This window comes from Rissa tridactyla, chromosome 8, assembly GCF_028500815.1.
Source record: "Rissa tridactyla isolate bRisTri1 chromosome 8, bRisTri1.patW.cur.20221130, whole genome shotgun sequence".
Classification (NCBI taxonomy): Eukaryota; Metazoa; Chordata; class Aves; order Charadriiformes; family Laridae; genus Rissa; species Rissa tridactyla.
The window spans coordinates 10,732,959-10,756,904 of record NC_071473.1 but is presented as its reverse complement, the minus strand read 5'-3'; the positions used below and the strand labels follow the sequence as shown (position 1 = coordinate 10,756,904).

Here is a 23,946-nt window from a genome sequence, read left to right as displayed (position 1 = left end):
TGTGGTATCTCCACCCGTGGAGCTATTTGGAAGTAGACTTGAACAAGGCTCTGGGCAACCTGCCCTGGTATTGAAGTTGTCCCTTCTTTGAGTGAGGCTGTCACAGACTGCCTTGTACAGACTGTAGAAAAATCTGACTTAGGAAAATTAATACATTTTTGGAAACTGTGCGTATTTTACAAACCTGAGACTTGAGGCAGATAATTAAGGCAGAAGCAAGTGTTTCTGTATGGTTTGGCATTATTTATCAAATGCAGAGCTAGCATTTGCACAGTGGAGCCTCTGGTCAGAGGTTAAGACGTGAACTCCTCCCTCCTTTTATTCAATGCGTGGGGTGACTTGCAGGACTACCTGACTGATTGCTTGCCCCTATCGCTGACCCTGTATGTAATAAATACCATGAGATAAACAAGCTTTCTGTACTGTGTGAAGATAATGGAGATAAATTCGACCTATTAAGCTTACAAGCTGTAATTGCTGCCTGGACCACAGCCAGTCTAGGAAAAGCAGTAGAGGATTCTTCTATGGCTTGTATCGATATTAAACAACTGTTTTACTCCCAGTTCCTCAATAGCTATAGCATTAACTGCTTTATTGATCACTCACACAGCAAATAGTGCCACTTAACTGCTTTATTCAGTAAATTGGTGCAAAATGACTCATTGCATTTCTATTGCAGATATTTGGCAGCAATCAGCACAGCAGGACTCTTTCCACATAAACATCTGGGAGGAGAGGAGCTGTGAGCCGTGTTTATTTTTCACTGCAGGATACGAGCTAGGCTTTCTTTTAAGTTAAAAAAGTGAGAATACAGTAGAATTTTTGTTAAAAACACACTGTTGTGTAAATAGAAACCATGGGCATATACTGATATTGCATCACAAACCCATAAATACCATAAAGAAAATAAAAGTGACTCCTTGATACAGAGTTGCCAGTGGAATTTCTTAGCTCAGGGAACATAGAAAAAGTTGGTCTCCTCCAAGCCAAGTATTTTCTCACTACTCTCTGCTGCCCATTGCTGCCCTCCTTTTGCTCCCCAGCAAGTGAAAAACCCCTCCTGAAGGTATCTCGTAAACCAGCCCACCACAGAGGTTTGCATGAGTGTATGGGCAGCTTTGCTGAAATGTAAGAGCAGAAGGATTAGGAAGGTCAGAAGTTGCACCACGTGCCCTCTGGGATGGAGAACAGGCTGTGCAAGTCAAGCCTGAGTTACTGAATTTCTTTGGACTCGCTCAGCCCAGCCCTTCATGTAGGTACAGGGAACAAATCCTGCTGAAATGGGAATAAGAAGGGAACATAGGGAATGGTGGGTCTTTGGTCCTGGAAGGACTCAAACTGTGAGCAGGGACTGCTGGGTGGTTGCTGGCTCTCCAAGGATGCCTTCTGGTGAAGCAGAATTTTGTGACTCTGACTGACAGCAACTTGCTTGAGGGCTACTGGGGTTCTTGGAAGGAAAATAAAATTTCTTTATTTGCTTTCAGCTTTTTCTTGTATTCTGAAAGGCTTCCAGGATTGGACCTAAGTGATTTGCCCATCCTCTGCACATGAACAACCCTATGGCATTCTTCAAAACTTCTCTCTTTTTCATTGGATTTATCCCCTTCTAACTTCCCTTGTGTTTGGCAGCCTTACGAAGTCTCAAAGCTCTCAGTCCTGCATTGCTGAACTGTGCAGCCTGTCCTGCAAAACCTCATGCTGCCAAACTGTCCTGTGCACATTTGTGGAGGGAGAATTCCAGATGCTACTCCATTTCCTTCAGCAGTTCTAACAAATTGCAAAGGCAAGGATGAAACATATCAGGAAACGTAATCCTATTCTGTTATGACTTGAGCTGCAGATACTGGTTTCATTTACTTTCAAGGGCTGTCCTGTTCAATTACTCCTATTTCTGTTCTGGAATATTCTATTCTATATAGAAAGGACTGTGCCCTGTTTTGGGTAGATCTATCAGATTAGAATGATTTGCACAAATAAAACTCCTTTGTCATAATTCCTGGTTCTTAAAAAGTAACAAAATATGTCTTCTAGATTCCAATATCTTTTTAATGCCTTTTTACAAAAATTGACACTACCTGGAAGACTATCATATTCACTCCCTGTATGTCTGTATTAGATATTTTGGACATTTTTTTGTTTTCTCCTCAAATTTTTAATAGCATTTGCATTCTAAACCCCACCACCTTTCCTAAACATGCAGTTGACTTTTTTTTTTCCTCTGGAATCTGCTTAGCTTTTTCACCAAACACCTCCACATTGCTTGCAAGAATCATATGCCCCTCTGTTCTTGATAGACCAGCTAGCTCTGCTTAATCACAAACAAAATCAGATGGTTTATCACAATGAAGCAGCAAGTTGGCAGCTTTACCATAAAAGGAAAAAAACAGACTGAAACCTTGTTCCAACACTCGCTTACTGCTTCTTTACATTTGTTAGTAACTACACTGCCTAAAGGGGACATTTCTGTACGGTCCTGCTAAGGACACAGTAAACAGATGGCTTTTCACAGCAGCCTCCTTTTCTAAGACCTTGGGAACTGCGTTCCCCTACCATACCTCCCACTAACTACCAGGTTGTTTGTTTTTCCATCTTTAACTCAAGCTTGCATAAAAATGGCTGTGCAGAAAATAGATAACCTTCTTGGATCTGCAGAAAGCTGTAATATATCTTCTCCATGACGATTTATTGCCAGAGAACTTAATAAAAGCCTAATCATTCACATGAAAACTTTATATCTATTACTACTGGTACATATCCTGACTTTTCACATTTGTATTATCACTTATTTGCTGTATGCAGGAAAGATGGCAGAAGGCAGCAGAATTACTCATCCGTACTGGACTGGTATCTCAGCTCCATCATCACTGGAAGCTGGCGGTGCTGCAGGAAGAAGTCATCCGCTTACTTCCAGCTCCTCTTCCCTGGCCTGCACTGCCATGTCCAGCATTCATACAGTCACTGTGCGCTGGCGGGGAGTGACCCACCTTAAAACTAATTCAGCAGAAAGCAAAGGATGGTTTTCACCTGGAGCAGTTTTGCATCATGACTGCATGAAGACTGCTGCTGGCAGTGCAAGAGCTGGAATGGGGGTCGAGCCTCTTGTATGGCAGCTGTGCCATGGGGAGCTACTTCATCCGAAACCCAGGAGAGAGAGGTGGGTGCAGAAGCATAGGGTGATTTTTTATGATGGCAGTCTCTAAGTGTAGTAGTAGTCAGCTAGCTTGTCTGTAAAGACAGCCAGTGGGGTAGCTGCTGGAGACAGATACACACACAAAATGCTCTTGGGGAATGCCACATTCTCTTAGTCTTTTAGATTAAAGAAAACTAAAGTGGATAAAGCTTATTCTTGTGCTGGCTTGAAATGAACCTCAGTGACTGTACCTGGGCAACAATCAGGCTGCATCAGTGACATGGTAGATTCAACAAGACATGCAGCACCCTGGTTTGAACATGAAACGGCATGACTGTGATTTGTAAAAGGATTTTAGGTGCTCAGAAACACTTGAAACAAATGGAAATTTTATCTCTGCCCAGACAACATCTTTGTTAATTCCTGTGCCCTGCGAGGTGTCAGCTTTTCTGCGTATTTGGAAGAAAGTCCAATTATCTGATTTCTGTTAACTGTGGCTAAGTGTTATTACCAGAACAACTTTGATGGGACTTAAACATCATCCCTAATGAATACATTAACCGAGTATGTCTCTAAGCAGAGGAGGAGTGTGCAGCATGCACAGCTCATGTTTTTTGATGGATTTTTGTGCCAACAGAGAGAACAAGAATGTGAAGGGCTGTGATTCCCAGATGATGAGCCTGCAATAGGACCAGCGATCTGTAGACATTGAAGCTTGATTCACTGAAGGTAAAGGTTCCCTGAGACATCTGAACAAGCTGATTGCTCTTGGCCAAGTGGCCCTGGTCATGAAGTACCAGAACGTAATTCTTCAGTCTCATGAATCTAAGATATATTTTACTTTGGCAAGAAGAAACTATGCAAGTTTCCCAGATAAGGAGCAATACTGAAATTTTACAAGGAAAACATTCAGTGCCTTGATCCATGTTTATAAGTAAGAATTTTTGTTTATATTCCATTTCAAATACGCTTACAAAAAACTGTGAAGCTCTCTAGGTCTATACGTGTTGCCTGCACATACACACAATCATGTTGACACCCACTTTCACCACTCTAATGTGAATATAATTTGGCTGAATAACTGGAGTTATTTTGGGGTTTGGTTTAGTTTTATGCGCAAAATATGAGTACATTTTTACAAACAAAAGCACAGCTTTAAAACCAGCTGGGGCCCTCTTCAGAGATGGAGAGACTCCAAAATGGCATGTGCAAGTAAATAAGCAAGTAAAGCGTGGGTGTCCTGGGCTTGTGATGCAAGCTCTTGTGGGACCGCGCCCCAGCTGCCGTGCCAGCTGAGCGTGGTTAGGATGGGAGGCGATGGAAGAGCATTCTCTTAAAGGTTCAACTGACGATCTATTCCCTCCTCTTTCTACTTGCTCTCCCTCTCCTCTCTGCTGTCAAGAAGAATTCCTTGCAAAGGGGGCATGTGAATAACGAGGTGTAAAGCCTCCCCAAGTGTTGGTGGGGCCAGGAAATTATTATGAGCACCAAAAAAGTGAATAGAAAGAAGACACACTTTTGGCTGCCTCCTCCTCCCAGCACCCAGCCTAGTTTTGTGTTAAGCAGAAAACTCATGTACTATCAGGCCAAACCAATTCTCCTGTTTCAGCATAAGCTGTAGTATTATGTTTTGTCTCTTTCCTGCAGATAGCTTGTAGTCCTTTCCTAGTTGTTTTTCTCTGTCCCATTTTTAGGGACAAGTAGCAGTATTCTGCACAGCTGAATGAGAACACTGCTAATGACCTGCAGGAGCCAGAAGCTTCTTGCAGAGCTCCCCTGCAAGGCTTGCTGCATTTAAGGATCTGAGGAAAGCTAATGGCTCTGACTCCAGGGCCTGCTCAGGGCTCTGGACAGTGTTGGAAGCAGAGCACACAGTTCAAGAGATGATCTGGAAGACAGATATGTGACTGTGGCTTAGTGGGATGAGCTTATGCCAAGTAAGTTTCTTAAAATTGTGGTTGCATCAAAAATGATATTTACTGAATCAGGTTATTTTAAAAGCACCTGCCCCCTCAGTCCTAAACATATTTTATATGCCTGTCTTCATTAATTATCCTGCTGTTACAGTACGAAGGAAGGTCTTTTTGCAGGGTGTCTTCTATTGTTTCTTTATTGATCCTCCTTCTCTGCTGCACTGTAGCTGTGCCTTCTGGGATGCACTCAAATAAAGAAATGGAAATAGCTCCAGAAAAGAAATGTCGTATAAGCCATAGGAAGAAAAAAAAGGTTGATATTGTAAAGCAGATACCTAGTTCTCTGGATTAGAGTTGAATTAACTATATTTCAAACATTCCTATACCTGAAAATGTAAGATTCTAAAGTCAGAACCCTAAGTTATATTTCGGTAATCAACGTAAATAATCTCCAGGAGTTTAACAATAATAATCTTCATAAGTTCTAAGGTTTTTGTTATCTGGATTTTTTTTTAGCACTACAGTTAGTATATATGAGTACTCAGGACTTTTTTTTTTTTGGGAAAAGACCTGTTTTGATGTCTTTGATATTAATCACCATTGGTGTGTGTGTGTATATATATACACTTACATATGGCTTGTACCAAAATGACAGGGCTTTGGTTGGTGTTTTCAGTCAGTAGCAGTCTGCCTGGGGTTGGGTAATTTAGGATGCCCAGAAGCCTATCTCATATACGATAATCTTTTTTTCATTGTGGGGGAGGACTTTGTCTAGTTTAAATCTTGGTTTAGAAAATAGCAATTAACTGTGATATGCCAAACTGACTACTTGTAATTTCTACTAAATCCATCAGGTTTTTATTTCAAGCAGGACAAGTACAGGAGTACTGCAGTCCTTGTGGTTACAATGTGCTGTGACCCTGGAGAAATATTGTGTAATTTCATTTGCATAGCCAGATGAAGTGCACGGTGGTTTTGAATGGGTTAGTTTCTCTGAAACAGTCACTATTCTACATACATATGTAAATATTACAAAGTAATCAATACCAGGTACTAATCTATCTAGGTGCTAAACTGAAATTTCAAGGTGCTGTTTATTGTTTTTACCAGTCAGATCTAAACCTCGTAAGCCTTAAATCCTTAAACTCCAAACTGGGAAGCCTAATCTTTAGGGTCAAGCCTGTGAACCTTGCTGAGCCATAGTTACCAGCCAGATTTTCTGCAGGATTGGGCCCCTAATGAGGGCATTTAAATTTCAAAGTGTTTTGTAGAGTCCTGATTTCCTGGAGCATCTGAGGTTGCTGTGAGATAGCAACCTGCTGCATCCCTGTAGTCTGTAGGTGTTGCAGCCTCATACATTCATCCCTATAGCTTTTTAATCCCTAAATTATAATTTTTTTTCTTAGGGCAAACCCCCGTCAGTCAGTAGTGACCGCAGAAGGAGATGAGCACTGTGAATTTCAAAGGTTTTGTTTGCACCATTAGGAGCCTGACTGCTTTTGCATTGCTGCTCCTTACCTTTATTGTTAGAAAACAGAGCGCACCTCAACTCAGGGCTCCAAAGACTGTAATGAAAGTAGCCCCAAAACTTAATACTTGAGTTTGCTTTGCTAGGAGGGAGAAAGAGAGAGAGGAGCGACGCTGGCAGATCCAGCAATGCTAGCAGCTAACTTTGGAATAGTCTCCACTGGTGAAGAGGGAGCATTTTCCATGCCCGTATTTGCCAAAACTATTTGCTTGACTTTGAAACCTTCCCACATGCCTCGACACAGATGGGTAAAAGGATTGTTTTTCCTTTTTGAGTCACAGTGTTTGTGGACTGCCGTTCCTGCCAAAGAATTCCTCTGAATCTTCTAGAAAGCTCGTGTCGCCCTCCGTAACAGATCTTTTCTGGCTGCGCCTCTTGCAGGAGCACATGTGGAGTTATAAGATGTTTTCTCCCATGTTACTGTGCAGTGATTTCTAAGAACTGCAGCATTAAACTTGCCTACCTTGCAGCATGCTCCTGTAGGCAGTGTCTGCGATAGCGTAGATGTGGGGTGGCATTTCATGCCTCTTCTTTCCTTTGTACATGTCAATAATCTTCTCTGAATAAATGGGCAGCTGTTTGTATGGGTTTATCACCACGCAGAAGAGACCTGAATAAGTCTGAAAGGAAATTCAAATAAAAACGAGAATTAATATCATGTCTGGGAAACACAGGCATCAGCTGCATTGAACTAACAGGTTTTTAGCAAATTACACTCTTTTGTATTCTGCCTACTGTAGCAAATGAAGCAGCGATTTCTGAATGTATGTGTGTGGGTGCAGTCTCCACATGCACAAATAATTATTTCTAATAAGCAAATTGCTCTACAGTATGTGAATTTAGCAATCTGTAGAAACAGCATGCTTTGATCTGATGTTACAGCTTCTTGACTTCAGTTATTTTCAGTATATGGTGAATCACCCTTATCTGTGATGATGTAACAACTGTAAGACTTCATAATATTTCTTCATAAGTGTATTTTCATACCAGAGGATGTCCTCTGCTCAGGCAGGTGTCAAACTTTGTAAACTGAAATCCTAGGTAAGATGCTTTAATTGATGTTAGAAGAAGGCTTTTTAAAAAAAGATTATATGTACACCATATAACAATAATGATTGAGGAGGGTCCTTGGCAAAAAATTACTCGAGTTCCAAATAGATGTCTTAACAGAATAGTCACATCTTCACTACATGACTATTTCTGTAAGAAATTTAAGGAAAAATGTGGTTTCTGTTTACAGTTTAATTAAGGTATTCACATAAAAAATATATACCTAAACAAACAAGAACATTGGCTACTAGCTGATAGCTGTTCATCTAGTTTGTTTTTTTTTTTTTTTTTTAAATTGTCCTTTATTTTGGCAAGCTCCAGCTATTGAACTGGGAAGCAGGAATGATAGCATATCATAATAGGTGGTGACCCATATATCACAAATAGTTACTGAAAGTAAGTGATTTGCAAGAGTTTCCCCTTGCAAGGGGTTTTTTAAAAAAACAATTTAAAACCCCAAAATAAAAGATTACAAATTTATCAGATTATTATTGCAGGGGTATTGGGATATTTAAGTTGGCCTATGGCTATTAGTTTTAAAACCATGCCAGTTTAAAAAGCTGAAATAATGAAGTTACGTTCTTTCTGATTTAGGCATAAGTGGTTTTGGATTATTTTTTTTTTTTTATTGCCCTGCAGTGTGAATGGGTGCTTTGTGGTGTGCAGCTGCTGCTGTGCCTTAATCTCAGGGCTGTGCCCGAGGATGGCTCAAGCTGCCTCGGTTCCCCCATAGGAAGCACCGCCGCGCAGGGCTGTAAAATGGCATCTGGGAGGCTTGGCTCTGGGCACAGGGATTTCCCTTTCCTGACCATAATAGGAAATGCCACAACACGGTCTCGGCACAGCCTGAGCGCTTTATATGGTATTGAGCAAACACGACGAGAGCATCTACCAGCTTCCATCAGCGAGGAGCAGGTTGGGTGCTCCAGCCTGGGCAGGAGAATGTCTGGGGTGCTCTGGGTGGTGATGAGGACCTCTCCTACTGTTACAGGTTGTGACTGCGTTTCCATGGTCTCAAGTCAGATAACGAGAAAATCAAGCTCAATATCTTTGCCAGCTCTCAACATCCCCAAGCTAAAATCCTTGATGTGGAAGGTAGATAATTACTGTGCTGTTTTTTCATTGGCGCTGGAGTTCAGAATGAAGCTGTGCTAATTATGTCAGATTGGACTTTAGTGCTGCAGGGACATACACTTGAAAAGTGGCAGGGTTTTATCCTAGAATGACTACCAGGGCCCATAAGGAAAGGATAGCAAGGCCTTTATTTTCAGTGGAAATGGATTTACTGTATCCACTCAACTAATCATTCTCAAGCAAGTAAATAAAATAATAGGACAGTAAATTCCCAGTTCACGAAATTATTTAGGCTTCCCTTCCCTGAGACTTATAGGCATTTGTCTGATGGGCCACATGCAGGACCCCGCACAGCCAGGCATACAGTAACGTACCTTTGAAGAACTAACTTTGAGCCACAAAAAGCAGGTTAATGAGGGAGGGCAAAAGCCTGAGCTGGAGAAGTTCAGGAATCCCTATTTCTAACTGGACTGTGACTGACACCCTCTCTTGCCTCAGGAAAGTTGACCAAGACCTCTTGGTTTCACTGACTGTAGTTCTAGGTATCTGCTTTGCAAGGATTTGGGGAAAACTGGTTAAGGTATGTGATGTTTTGAAGACAAGTGAGTCAGCTCGTTGAAAGTGGTGGTTTTGAAGTTACTGTGCTTTAAATCATTCTCCTCGGGGCTTGGCCTGCCCAGAGAGAAGGACCCACGGCCATATCTCTCCTTAGAGATTAGGGAGACAGATATGGTTTGAGGTATCTTAGGGACAGTGTCCATAGGAGTGCTGAGTTTGCGTGTGTCCCTTGGACAGGCACCACCGATGGGTATTTAAGAGAGACTGGTGCAAATACACACAACTTCGTTGTAAATGCCTCAGTTTGCACAGGAGTCCCACCTCTGGTTCTAATATGCATATACAGTTTTCTGTATTTAAGAAAGCATCTTGCACTGTTAGCTGAAGACTGAAGTGGTAGTGCCTATGAGTACAGGCACAAGAAACTTGATTCTACTCTCAAATCTGCTACAGTTGCATTGCTATTTTATTGATGTTTATATAATCATTTTTGGTCTAATTTGTGTGTGGGCAAGGAAGATTCTGTTTGTTCTGAGCAATATGAAACATGAGGACTTCTAGCCCTTCTTTCTTAGTTATCTGTGATGAAGAAAAAGGACAAGGTGTTTTTCCAGTGTACGGTTACTCTGAATTTCTGCACTGAAACTTTTTATTTAATAATATTTAATATAAATGCAAGGGGCAGATGATTTAATTTTTTTTTGGTTGGTTGGTTGGTTTTTGGTTTGAATTTTTTTCAGCCAGGTTGACTTTTTTCTTTATCAGAATTGGGAATCCCCATTTGTGTCAGTGATGCTCTGGAGGGGAAAAGGTTAGGGTCACGTTTTCTCTGTACGTGTGGGACTCCAATGTAGGCATTGCGCAGTGAAGCCAGGAGATGGTTGTTTACGGTTACTTTTGCAAGTGGATGAGAACAAACCCTCAAATTCTGTTTGGATGCCCCCTAATTATTTATTTTTTTAAAGGTATGAGAGCATCTAGTAGGGTAGCACTGTGTAAGGCTGGACAACTTTAAGCAGTTGTTAGTTACTGAAAATACTATAATTTGTTGTAATACAAGTCAAAATAATTTCTTTATAACTGTTAATTTACCACCATCTTAAAATCTAGTCCCTTGAGAAAGGAAACTTTATTTCAGATACACTTCCATCTTTGCCTCCATGAAAAATTCTTTGGTTTCTAATTGCATTATCCACTTCTTGAAATTAATTTCCTCTTCCTGTATGAAGTGAAAGTTCCACAAAAAAAATCCACAAAGTAAGCATATTTGGAATCCTGCAACATCTATGCAGAGTGTTGCTGAGAACAACAACAAAGAAATAAACCCCATGCATTTTATCCTATTATTCTTACAGTAATTAATTTTAGATCTTGCAACAATGCATAACTCTGTCAGACAAATTCCATTTTAGTAATGAATGCTGCACATAGGTCCATATGTTTACCTGCAAACTTAAAATCCAATAAACTCAAATACCGAAAAGATGGAAAGTCTAGCTTCTTTCAGGAATCTTGATGATGCCAATTTTAGTACATTCCTGAAGGAAAGATGTTGAGCATAACTCTTAAGTTGTGCATAACAATTAAATAGTTTCTTTGGTGTACTGTATATAACTACCTTATTTTCTGCATCATTTCCTACTTTCCAATTTAGGATTCCCCCATATTAGTAATGAGACCTCTAATCCTGCTTCTAAAACATTGTTACTTAAGCCCTGTACTTCCTTTCACTCTTCAGTGGTCTCTCATGCAAATAAAACTTTCATAGATTGAAACTGTAGATTACTTTTCTGCAGCACAGCGTAGGGATGCTCCATGTAACGTCAAAGATAACAGCTAAATTGATGCAATAGAGTACAGGGTTATTAATGTCAAAATATGCTTGTTTTAATATACTTGCATAGACAGGATAATCTTGGCCCTAATTCATGTGAACATAGAGGATACTATAATTTGTCCAGGTTTGTCTTTTCTGTAAGTTGACCAACAAGGGGCGGGGGGGATGACAGGGGATGGTGTGGGGAGTTTTAGTGGATGCATGACTTTGGTTCGGTAACACACTGGAGCATATGAGTACTCTCACTTGAATTCCAGTGGGTTTATTCATTTATTCAAACATAAGGTTTTACTCAAGCACCCACCAAACCAGAACTTGTCAGCTGCCTTTCAGTGGGAGTTTTGCCTGAGAAAAGACTGCATGATTTGGCTTTTCCGTATGTTCTTTTTGGAAGTTACTGGAAACTTGTTCAGGTTTACATTGAAGTAATTAAAAAGTCCCTATTGATTTATTTTATTTCAAAGCAGCGGGACGGAGGTGTTGCTCAGCTATTGGAGAGTGCTTTCCAAGGCAATAATACCCTTTCAGAATTAGCAAGCTTTGGGGAAGAAACCTTCATGTGTCTTAATTTAGTTAAGTAAAGAAGGAATTATTAAAGAAGCAGGAGAGTCATCGGGAATAAAGTAACTAAATACAGTTTTAGTTTGTGATGCCATTACTGAGGGGTGAGTATTTGCCCGGCAGTGTTACGTGCAAGGACTGTATCCCCGGCAGTAGGTTGGATCCACCCCGTTTGTGACGGGACGTGGTAGCATGCAATAGGAAATGCCATGTGCATGTTTGATTCTACTTACATAAATTAAACCTGAGAAGTATCTCTCCCTTAGATTGTGCAGCACTGAAGCTTCATTGAGGCAAGTCAGCTCTGCCATGTCCTCCACTTTGGAGAACTTCGGAGGGTTCATCTTCTGGATGTCATCCTTGCTCAGTGTCACTTTCTTCCCATTTTCTGCCAGTTCAACTGTCACCTCATCCCCTTTCTCTTCCTTGATACTTGCTGCTTCAAATCCATGTTTCTCTGATGGAATCCAAACCAGTTTCTTCGCTGACCAGTCAGCCTGGGCAAGTGGGTTGTTAATGAAGTTTTTGTCCACAAAGAGGAATTTCTCATCATCACTCAGAGATTTTTGAGCCATTTTGACTCAGTGGACACCTGTTGAGGAAGCAAAATATTCTGCTTTAAAGAGAGGTAAATGTGGAGACATTCCAGGCAAAACACATCTGTCAAATCCGCCATGCGGTAGATCCAAAGCACTATAGGCCCTGTGTCATATCTCACATTTCCATGCAGATAGTTCCGGGTGCCAGCTTAGACACCTTAAAGCATCTGTGTTCAGATTCCCATTCCTTTGTCACTGTGTCTGAAATTGCCTAAATCAAATGCTTCACGGCAATAAAACAAATGAGGAAACCTGGGCTTATTACTTTATTTTGTTCATGTTGTACTGGAACTCAGAGCGAAAAGTACGGCATAACTAATGTCTGGGCAATGAGACTGCCAGGACTGCACCAAGACTACCAGCTGAACAGCTTCCTGCAGCCTCATCTCTTGCCCATCACAAAGGTGATTGAATTCAGATACATAAAAAAAGCTTCTCATCACCCAAATACCATTTCGTGCATACCGAAATACCAGTGCAACAATGAAATAATTAATAGAAGAACAGTTCCCAGGCTATGTTCCAGAAAGGACAGAAACAAACTTTTCTTGCAAAGGACTGTTTCCAATCACTCTAATACTATTTAATTTGGAGAAGAATAAGATTAAGAAAAGGCCAAAAGAAAAAAAACAGGAAAAAAAAATTTGTTATCAGTACTGCTGGTGCAGTAATTTAGAGTTATCCCCTTTCCATGGTTCAGACAGTGGGAGCTAATAATTTATGAAGGGTAAACGTCTACCACGTGAGAAAGAGAAGAAATAAAAACAAGGCTGGAAATTGCATCAGCTATTAGATACTCTGAACCATGATGCTCAAACTGTGAGGATGATGCATCTATGTCATGCAGTTGCACATGGATAAAACAGCATTGTGCAGTCGCACTTGGATAAAGCAGCCAGATGTGTCTGCTCCGTAGGTGAGAGCAGTAGGAAGGTTTTGGCTGCTTTGCACCGTGTTTAGGAGGGAGGAGGCAGCTTCTTTCCTGCTCTGGCCATTGGAGGTTAAGATGTAGCTGCAAGAGCTTTGCTGATAATGCTGGAGCTTTCCTAAGTGTTCTGCTCCGACCTATGGGGCACACAGCTTTAAATGAGGAAAGGAGTACACAGAGGACTTCTTGTGGTTTGCTCCAGGGCAGGAAGAGTGGTGCTAATCAGGAAACCTGCCATGCAGTGGAGCAGAGAGGAGCTGGGGAGGAGCTACAGTGGGGAGCAGGGAAGAGTGCGTGCCCAAGAAAAACATCTCCAGGAGACAGAGCCTGTTTCATTTCCTTATTGAGACTGAATTTAATATTTACAGCATTCAAACAAACATGAATCGTGAGGGAGTTTGGAGAACTGACTGCTAAAGATGTCAGCAATCAACCCATAAGCAGAATGATACTTGTAAAGACCAAGCTCTGTGGTATGTAGCCAAATGGACACCCTGTGCTCTGGGAGTATCAGAGGTTGGTTTCGAAATATTTGTCCCTAAAGCCTTCCCACAGATTAATGTTTTTTTGCAAGGCCGGGCTGCATGAGGGGTCTGAGAGAGAAGCATGGATCATGCAGAAGGTGATACAAAGCTTAAAAACAAAACTGGGATTTTAGAGGCGCCTAAGAGAGTTAGATGATATCCCACTGAAATTCAGTGAAAATTAGATGCCCCGGCTTCTTAAAGTCCCTCGACAATTCTCTCACCCTAAAAACAAGGGCAGCTTTCCTCTAAATGTCCTCATTCTAGAGCCACCAGCCTTGCCTGGAAAACCTCAACAGGGAAATTCACCCAGGTCATCCACACACGTGCGGTGTGGGTGGTGGTGTGGGTGAATGGGAGGGAGACCCTAACAGCTTGGCTGTTCATCACCACTGGCCTGTGCGCAGTGTTCCCCGCCGCTGGATCTCTGAGGGAGCTCTGTAGGATGTGGCCCTTTGCTCGCTCCCAGGGGATTCTTGGAAGAGAACTGCAAGAGGAAACTATTTGACCTCTGTGTGGATTAAGGCAGAAAATGTTCCCTCGTTGCCAAGAGGGCTGGTAGAGCTGCACAGTTCCAATAATGGAGATGGTATTCTCTCCAGCTGAGCTTTCCAGCTGGCGGCTGCAGGGTGAAGCCAGCTGAACAGGGGGATGAAGGGAGCGCTGCCCCATTGCCAGGGCTGTGGCTCCAGGAGCCAGGGGGGCAGCAGGAGCCTGCTATGGCCTGTCTCCCTACACTGCGGTAGCAATGGGCAAGGCACGTTCTCCGACCCACTGCCCCAGCAGCGTGGGAGGAACTGCTGTGGCAATGGAGTGGGAGGATTTCAGTCCATCTCAGGCCCAGAAGAGAGAGCTATATGGTCATCCTGAAGCATCAGAAAGGTTGGGTCATGCTGCCTGTGGCTAAGTGCCAAGAGACAGCACACTCAAATCAATAGGAATTTAGTATTGCTATCAGAAACACCGAAAATTAGACTGAACTGTAGAGCTGAGTTTCAGAGTCAAGCCCTGCTACTTTAAGTCTGCCTGCAAATGGTGGTGGTGGAGGAAATCAAACTGCCAAATCATCCTGACCAGCTACCTCAAAAACCCAACTGAAGATAAAACTGTTGGTCTGCTACAAGGCATGTCACCAGTGGGACAACCCTAAAGTTCTTTGCTGCTTTTTTTGCCCCAGGACGAAGGGAAAGTTCCTTTCCTTGTTACGTGTGGAGTCAAAAACATCTTCCACAGATTACAGTGTGAAACAGAGAGCTGGTCTGTCTGTATTCTACTAAGTTCTCCTTCCTGCACGTAAAACTTTCTGTACCTTGTTATTTAAATACAGTCTTTTTGAAAGCAAGATGAGGTTGGAAGATGTAAGAGGTGTCATGAACTGCAGAGCTTGGAAATACAGGTTTTTGTCCTCTAGATGTAAGCACTATGTTTGACTAGTTTAAACATAGTAAGAATAGGCCCCCTACAAGAAAAAGGGACTAGACAGTCTCAGATGGATCTCGTAACTCTGCTGAAACACAATGAGGAGAAAACATGGATTTGTGTAAAAAGAACTTTTCATGACCGATTCTCTAGAATCTGAGGGTAAAGTTTGGTTAGCAGCTAAGTACCACTGTAGCAAAAAAGGAAATGCAGTTATGAAGTTAGGAATATTAATAGTTTAATAGATTAATTAATATTAATTGATATGTATTAATATTGAAGGAAGGTTTCTGAATGGATGGGGTAGAAGATGGGCTCCACAAACTCAACTAGGTTTGTCCTAGTGAGGTGCTATGCACTGAACTAATGAGCTGCTGAAGCTTTCTGATTAATAATTGGCAGTAAACCTTCTGGTCTGTCTCTGATCAAGACTGAACTGCACTCGTCCAGCATATGGTTGATATGCTGTAAATGGGCCAAGGAGAAAGATTCATTACTGCCCTGAGAAGGCAAGATTTACCCCTTAGCCAGTTCCTGGCTTTCATCTGTAGGGCTGGCTGAGAGAAATGGGAGACCAATATCTGTGCAAAAGGTAGTAAGAGGTTCTCATCCATTGTTTTAGGTAGGTGATAGCCCAAATCACTACAAGAATAAATACCTTTATACTCAGAGGTGAGCTATCCTGAGAAAGGGAGGAGGAAAAGCAACCACAAAAATACTACTGATACGAAGTTTCTTGACTTAAAAATGTGCCATATTACACCAAAGTGGATCCATATATTATACTTCTCTAAAGCCCAAATGCGCACGTACACATGGGCATGCATGCGTCCACGGCTTTCTATTCCTCCTTCTGCTGTCCCACTGCAGATATATCTGGCTGATCTTCATGGCGTTTTCCCTTATCAGGTCAGTGACAAAAGTTAAGTGCTGTCTTTACAATCAGTTTATCCTGAGTATATTATTCCAAGGACAAAGTATAAATATCTCCAGGAAGTGCACTTTAATTAAAAGGTTATTGGCCAAGCAGAACTGCCTCCCGGGTCAGAGCTTCAAGGGACTGCTTTTCTCCTAATGAGAAGATAAAGGATGCTTTTCCCTTCCTCTGCAGGATGTGCATGTCATTATAAAAGCTTATCACAGCCGTACAGGGAATAATTATCAGAACAGAGGAACTTATAGCCAAGTATGTGGATTGTTTTCAGAAACTAAGTCCTGCTATCATAAGTGGTTTCTGATGGAAGAGTGTAGCAGTAACCTGCTGCTTGACTCAAACTGCATTTCTTGGGCTCCAGTAGTTCTTGACTATGTTCTTTCCAGGTTGCTTATCTTCTACTTTTCCAGTACTTAACTGAATTACCCAACTAAGCATTGCTTGAAAAAAAGAGAAAATTTAGGGATGAATCCTATCTTGTGATCTCTGGGAACTGGTTCCCCAGCACAGTTGGCTTTGTCAGGAGCACTGCTGACCGATCCCTCCTGGCCTTTCACCTCTTCCCCGCTGGTCACCAGGACCACCCCTCAAATGCTTACTCTCATCATGGATGTGTTCACCTGAACATGGAGGTATCATCACTACTAGTTTATGGTTGCTCAACCATGGAAGAGGGAAAGTTGGTATTTTAAGAACAAGCACTTTCAGTAACTTCACAGGGCTGTTTGGTGTTGGTTTGGCTTTTGGTTTGGGGTTGGGTTTTTTTTTTGGTTGGTTTTTGTTTTGGTTTTGGCTTTTTATTTTATCTTAATACATTCTCTATGTCCTTTAATCAAATTGTCTGTAAGTGCCTTGGTCTCCTATGAGGTTTTCTCATCTCTGTTAATGTTAGTTACTACATAACTATGATTAAACACTCGACAGCTCTTTTAATACTCCAAAGAAATAGGCCCAGGTTATTACCCATATTATAAACTGTAAAAATTAGAAAAGAAGGAAAAAAGACTTAAATTGCATCATGTGGGGATAGATTCCCTTTATCTGGAAAATACCAGCTTTCAATATTTCAAATAGCTCCGAATGTCATTCTGTTAAGTAAATCAGATTCTGCAATTAGAATTCATAAATCCATATTTTAACTGGACCTTGCACAAGTTGGAAAGCTGTCATCTCTATCTCTTGGCTTCTTCTAAAATTAACATACTTAAAAGAAAAGCCAAAAGATTTGCAACTAATAAGTCTCAGTGAATTATAAAGAGTCGGGATCCTCTGCATACATCTATGCATGCTACCATATATGGCGATGTTCTTCTCAATACTAGCTGTTCCACAAAAATGTAATGATAACAAATTCAAAACAAATACCTTTTAGGGACTAGAGTGTCAATTGCAAATGAGATAATAAAAATCATTGTTTACATCTAAGCGAATACAGCCAGAGGAGTATCATGTACTAAATTAAAGTGACTACTTAATTGAGCTCTTTGCTCTCTGGAGGTTCATAGTTTCAAGCCTCCGTGTTAGTGGCTTCAGGGAACTGTGAACTTTGGGAGTTCAGCAAGTCAGTCTGTGCAAGGCGTCTTGCTGCAAGCTGCAAAGCTTTGAGTGAAAGAGAAGGTGGGCTTGTTTAAAAAAACAGGTGCATTTTAGAAAAGATTTTATTGAGACTTAGATAATGACAAGCCTTCTCGTTTCCCTTATATTTTCAATGTCTCATATTGCTTCTTAATTATGCACACACATACACCTCTGAAATACATATCAATATTTATATATGTGTACATAGACACATACATATCTATGGATGCGTGTGTGAAAGAAGCCAGTGAACTTCTGGGACCGAAGCTGCTTTCTATACTGCCATCTACTGTCTTTTTAATTTACTCACAGTATTTTGTTAAAGTTAGAAGCTTGTTGCTCTATTTTCCCTTTAAAAAAAAAAAGGCATGTCACGTTTGAAATTACTTAAATTAGTGTAGTCCGGTGAATTATCAGGTCAGTTTCCGTTAAACTTTATTCCCAGCACATTAAAAACACACATATGTAATACTAAGGCATTTTTGTAAAAATGCTTCAATTTCTTCTTCTATTTTTGAAGGATTTTCCCTGTTTAAAGTACAAGTAACTGTCAAGCTAACTATTTTATTTGGTTATACAGCATGGGAAGTGCAGTAAGTTCCTTTATTAGCACTGAAAAAGTAGAAATCATTAAAGATGATCAGCTGCTCAGGCTACCAGGTTTCTTCTTTGCTGAACACGCATGCGGCGCTCAATCGCAGCGGGGACCTGCCACCATCCGGCAGCGCACAGCACCTTGCGGGCTGCGCTGCCGCTGGCTCGGAGCGTAACCCGTGCTCTGCAGCCAGCCTCTTTAAGGCTCGATTCAGCAATGACAGTGTTAGAAGTGACTCAGGAACAAGCTAGAATGTCTGTGCATGCTCTCAAATGTGCATGGTTTCTCATGCATTTTAAACAGAACCCAATCAGTAATACGCAAATCAGGATAAACCGTTTGAGTGTGTCTGATAGGTCTATTTCTAATTCATATGCACTACCTACGGGTTAATTCACCGTGTTTGCAAAGTAGCGTAATAGTTAGCTTGCCAAACGGCTCCATCCCAAAGCGTAGCCAGCCCCCAGCCCCATCCCCAGCCGGGCTCTCCGGCCCCTGCGGTACTCACAGGCGTCCAATTAGGGGAGCAGAGAGTGAATTGGAGATCGGGAACCTGTACAGCCACCAGCCGGGACAGTCCAAGTCCTCGCTGCCTTTGCAGCCTCCCTATATAGAGGAGGAGAATCTTGTCAATGGGGAGGGGCCCTGGAAACCACGTCCTGCTGGAAAATCCTCTCTGTACCTGGGTTAAATAAGACAGCCTTGAGCCAAGGACCTCATTCCCAGCAGGGCCTGATCCTGGGCTACTGCCCCTGGCCCAAGCCACCCGTTAGGGAAACGGGCTGATTCTGTCTTTCGGAAAGGCATGAAAAGGGTACCCCTAACTTGAAATGGGTGCCCCTAACTCACAAGGTTGGATGTTTTGCTTTTTCCTAGGGTGAAACTGTTTGGCCAAGTAAATGGACCTTTAACTCCTTCCTGCCTTGGCAGCATCCTCGGCCCTGGTGGCCCCCTGCCTAGAAAAAGGGCAACATACATGGTCCCACATGGAACAGGAGGTTTTCCTACCCACCGTCGGTGTGTTTTCTTGGAGCTAAGATAAGTCCCTGAGTTCAAGGCTTGCTTGGGAGAGGAGAGGTTTTCCTAACACAGCAGGGGTGCGTGGGTGGAGGTTGCTCTGGGTCTCCATGTGTTTATGTGACATTTGGAGCCTGGGGCTGGTTTAAGCCTCCTTTTGCCCCTGGGGAGCAAGAGGGTTGTTTCCCACCTCCCCAGCAGATTTGTCGAAGTTTCTTTTGCGATCTGGTGCACAGCTCAGTTCCTGAGAAAGCACTGTAAATACTTTTTCATATATAAGAAATACCTCCCTCTGTCCATAAAAGGAAGAAGAGAAGTGATAAATAGCTGAGGGGGAACAGTCCCCGGGATGCGGTGGAAAGAACGGGCAGCAGGCACCGTGCGCTGGGGGGGAGAGGAGGACAGGGCGCTGGGAGCCAGACCTGCAGGGGTTAGGGAGTGATCTGGTCCTCATCAAACCTCCCTCACACCCCCCGAACCTTCAATCCCCGTCTGTCCCCCCTCCTTCCCTCGCTAGTAGCCAACAGCCTTGTGCAGTAGGACCTGTGGATGGAGACATCCCAAAAAGGGAAAGCTAGGATCCTCTAGGAATTCCCATCAACGTGCCAAATACAAAATACCGAAACAACCCCCTCTCAGCAACGGACTAAATATGGTGTATACCCAAAGGATCAGAGCACAGTCCTGGGTGAAATAATTTCTCCTGACATCAACAGCCCTGTCCTCTCTGGAAAATAAACCCTCCTGGGGAAGATGAATGAGGCTCATATTGGTCTCGGCATCCTAAAAAAAATAGCTATGAGGGGAGGCTGGGCTGAAAACCTCTGCTGTCACTTGATCAAAGTACCAGGGCTTGCAGGTGTGGTGGACCTGTAGCCCCTTCTTCTAGCTCTGGCCAGTGGTGAACAAATTTGGGTAAACAGGAGAGACGGAAAGAGCATCAGGGTTTCTTCCCTGCAACATTTCAGAAATATTGGGTACAGACTCATGTTCAGGCCTTAGCTGGAGAAGACCAGATTTGCCAACACAGTCTTATGGTCCCGGCAGCTGCAGCCTGTCCTTCCAGGTGGAGGGTCGGTGTCCACCAAGGTGCAGGGCTGCTGTGCAGCCTTGTAAAGCCCTCCCAGCACCCGAAAGGCAGCAGTGTCATATCAGACTCGTACATGTGTGACTGCATTGGAGCAAAGCCAGGGGAAATGATCACCAGGATGTAAATCTAAGAAACTTGCCCTTGTTAGCAGAAAGCTCCTCACAGGGTAGTTTGGTTTTTTCTTGTTTCCCCCCCGCCCCCCATTTCTCAGTTGCAAACTTAGCTTTTAAATAGGAATATAATTAATATAAAATAATGAAATGCAAGGGGATCCTTTGAAAAGTATGATTGTTTTAACATTGATCAAAGTTCTCCTAAGAAGTTCCTTTTAAACCCATGCAGCTGTTTCATAAAACCAGACACATTTTAATAGTAGCTTAAAAAGGAGTGGAAATTATTCCGGCTGGTTTGCAAACCGCTGCATGTGCACATGCAGGCTTGCTGCCCGAGTGGTGTGTTTAACCAGAGGCAGTGGTGGAGGGTGATATATGATGTGACATTAAATGTGGCTGGAAAGCCTAAAAAAAAAAAAAAAAAAAAAAAAAATTACTACTGCTGGGACTGAAACAGTTGTACTCTTGAGCCGTGTGGGGTAGGAACTGGTAAGTGTAAGCATGGCTTCCAACCTTCACTTAAAAGTTAATGTAAGAATATACTAATGTAATAGCCTGGTTGGAGTTTCCTAAATGTTGTGGTATTTATTTTTTTTTTAAACCAAAGTTGCCTCAAAATGGAAGCCATGGATTCCCAGTGGACAATCCCTTTGTGACAACAAATAAGCTTTATTTAACCCCCTCTGATTTGTTTATTTGTTTTAATTATTTTTCTAGAAAAAATAAAGTATTGAGCAGCCTGCCCTTAAAATATCTTCTTGCTGAATTTGCACTGTAAATATTGTCCTTGGAAGGAGGAGGGGGAAAAAACAAAACAAAACAAAAAACCCACGGAGGGCTCAAGAAGGAAAAAAATCAACTTTCAGCTGCCTTACCATGGTGTAATCTGAATACAATGGAGGAGAAAAAAGAAAAGCACAGATGCTGATGTTAGTTTGTTAAATAATGTGTGTCAGGTAAGCAATTTTTTTAGTTTAAAAATGTTCTTAAGTTTATCAGCCATGTTTCCCTAAGCTGACATATGTAATTGGAACTGATGGGGTACCAGTGGGTAACCATCTGTGTCGAGCTCTGCCCTTGGAACAGGAGGGACAGTCTGTGTCCAAACTAGAACAATTAATCATGAGAGTGGTCTGACGAGGTGAAATAGTCAACAACTGCTCAATGTTAAGGTTTGTGATTAATGCTGGCTGCAGGTCAAGTGAAGTGTGTGAAGCACACGGGTCAGTTCTGAATCAGTTGGACACCAGCTGCTACCGAAAGGGTGTCTTTCCAAGTGTGAACAAATATTTTGAGGTTTCTTTTCCTAAACATAATCACCTGATGATAATCACCTCTCCGGAAAACTGATCAACTGACACCAAGATTTGGCTTGATACAAAGGGCGCTCAGGAAGGAAAGCGTAACCGACTCCTTGGAGCGTGTTGATAAAGCTCAGAAAAAAAATCCCTGTATGCATGACAGAAACTAATACCCCTGAAAAAGCACTGATGCTGTGGAGTCTATAAACATAGTTTCCTCTGATCCTAGGGGACAGCAAAAATTTGGTTTAAAAGAATTTTTTTTATTTTTTTTTAAACTTGTGGGTTAAGTTCTTCCAAAGCGCTTTCTAGATCTGATATCCACACCAAACTGGCTCCTTGTCACCTTCACTTATGATATCATGCTTAGACAAAGAACAGCCTCTTCTAATGTAATTCCCTCCATAACAGTCTCAGTTACAGCATTCCATCTCCAATACTATTCAGAAACTCATTTTGTTCATTTAAACCCTCCAAACTTCTATGTGTTTTTATCTCTTTTTTTATTTTCTTAATGTCAGTAGAAAGAATAAGGGCAGTTAATGCAAGACGTCACAGTCTGTAATTAAGCTAGACGGAGCTTCTTAAATCATTTGAGAAAATAATTTTAGTGCATGCTCACCTAGGTGGCAGTTATGTCTAAAACCTTGAACCTGTGACTCTAGGACTGCGGATTATTTTCATCTAAATACTGACCTCGCTTAGCTTAAACTTTTAAGGAATGATGATTTTTTTTTTTTTTTTTTTTGGAAGTGCAGCCATATTGCACAGGCTTTGCAATTCCTCTTCATCGGCTAACGAGCAAGGAAGCCTGACGTTCATTGGACTCACTCCATGTCTGCATCTTGAAAGATGCTCTCATATTTCATGTACTGTCAGGATAAATGCTAGACCATTAATAATGTGATTAGACCAGTATATTTTCACAGGCATTTCAAAGCTTTGTTGTACAAATAAATATCACTGGAAATATGCTTTAATTTGATTTTAATTTGCTTGTACAATGACTATACTTTGAAACAAGAGATTGTTCCAAACCTACAGATCTGTACTGGAAGGGAATTAGATGAAATGCATGTTGCATCGAGAGCGAAGGGGCCGGCTCCCACCCACCGTCCCTGCGCAGGATCCTGGCAAAGGGCTGAAGCTGCAATCCTCGAGGAAAATAGTTCTGAGATTCCCTCTGTCTTAAACGGATTTCTACTGATTTCGGATACATGCTTTTACCTCGAAGCACAGTGGAGCACACCCTTGTAACAGCCTCTGCTTTCATGGCTGTGGAGACAGAGAGCCTGCTGAGCCCTGTGCTCGGGGAAGAGTCAAGTGCTAAACTTCCCTCTGCCCTCTTCCACCACAACAAAAATTGTGTTTAATTTCTACCACTAAAAATCTATTTCCGAAGGAGATCTGTGGCACCTGGACAGCTTCTGTATGATCTATGGTGGGAAGACAGAAAGCAGACAGAATGGCTTTGGTTACACTGCAAGATTTGCATAGCACGGAAGGTTAGAGCGTCTGTGTTTCCCAGAGCCGTTTTCCTTGTCCTTGAAAAGACAATTCAGATTCTAAAAGTACATAACAACTTGACCCACTGCTTTATGGAGAAACCAAAGTCACAACTTTAACCTCTGGAAAACCAAAGCCAAAATTTCAGGGATTTCTGTGTCCAGAGCAATCATATCTGCATTGTTCAGAACTTCATTTTTGCGACTTTCCGCAGAGGCACTTTCAGCTCCTTCCAAAATTAAGGTAATTGGCAAATGATGGCTTAGAAGACCATTTTTCTACTATGTTTTTAGACAGAGAAATTGAGAGAGAGATCAGTTATTGTGAATATTTGCACTGACGTGTCAGGGAAGACCCTATTAATGAGGCAGAATCCCATGCTGGTAGTTTTTACAGGGCTGGCTCTTCAGCCAAGCAGTTGAACCTGACAGTGGTGGTGGTGCAGGGCGGGCAGTGAGGGCACACAGAGAGAAATTTGCTTGCTTGACCCAATGGTCCATTACAATTGATGCAAAGCTACAAAAGATTTAAAGATGGATTTCACTGAGGTGTATTAGCAAACACGTCCTCCCCTCTTGGAAACAGTCCTGAGATACTCATAAATCAGCAAATGGGGAGCTGGCACCGTTGCCAGTCACACGAAGGGGATGAGCTCACTGCTGAGGCTTCAAATGGATAAATGCGACTTCCC

The 23,946-nt window shown here is 42.1% G+C and overlaps 1 protein-coding gene and 1 long non-coding RNA gene across 4 annotated transcripts in view; one reads left to right on the top strand and one right to left on the bottom strand.

Moving 5' to 3' along the window:
- The window catches only part of MYH11 (myosin heavy chain 11), a 61,719-nt gene extending 42,869 nt beyond the window's left edge, over positions 1–18,850 (bottom strand). For all 3 annotated transcript variants that reach the window (XM_054210680.1, XM_054210682.1, XM_054210683.1), the window contains exons 1-3: positions 18,737–18,850; positions 11,885–12,243; positions 7,035–7,191 (exon numbers count right to left, since the gene is read on the bottom strand). In XM_054210680.1, the coding sequence (XP_054066655.1) occupies positions 7,035–7,191; positions 11,885–12,226 (499 nt within the window). In that variant the 5' untranslated portion in view covers positions 12,227–12,243; positions 18,737–18,850. The remainder of the gene's footprint in view (positions 1–7,034; positions 7,192–11,884; positions 12,244–18,736) is intronic.
- On the top strand, positions 4,850–23,652 carry LOC128913348 (uncharacterized). The gene is made up of 4 exons (XR_008467919.1): positions 4,850–5,067; positions 19,105–19,245; positions 21,166–21,404; positions 22,794–23,652. It is a non-coding gene; the product is annotated as an uncharacterized LOC128913348 (long non-coding RNA).
- The last annotated feature ends 294 nt before the right edge of the window (positions 23,653–23,946 follow it).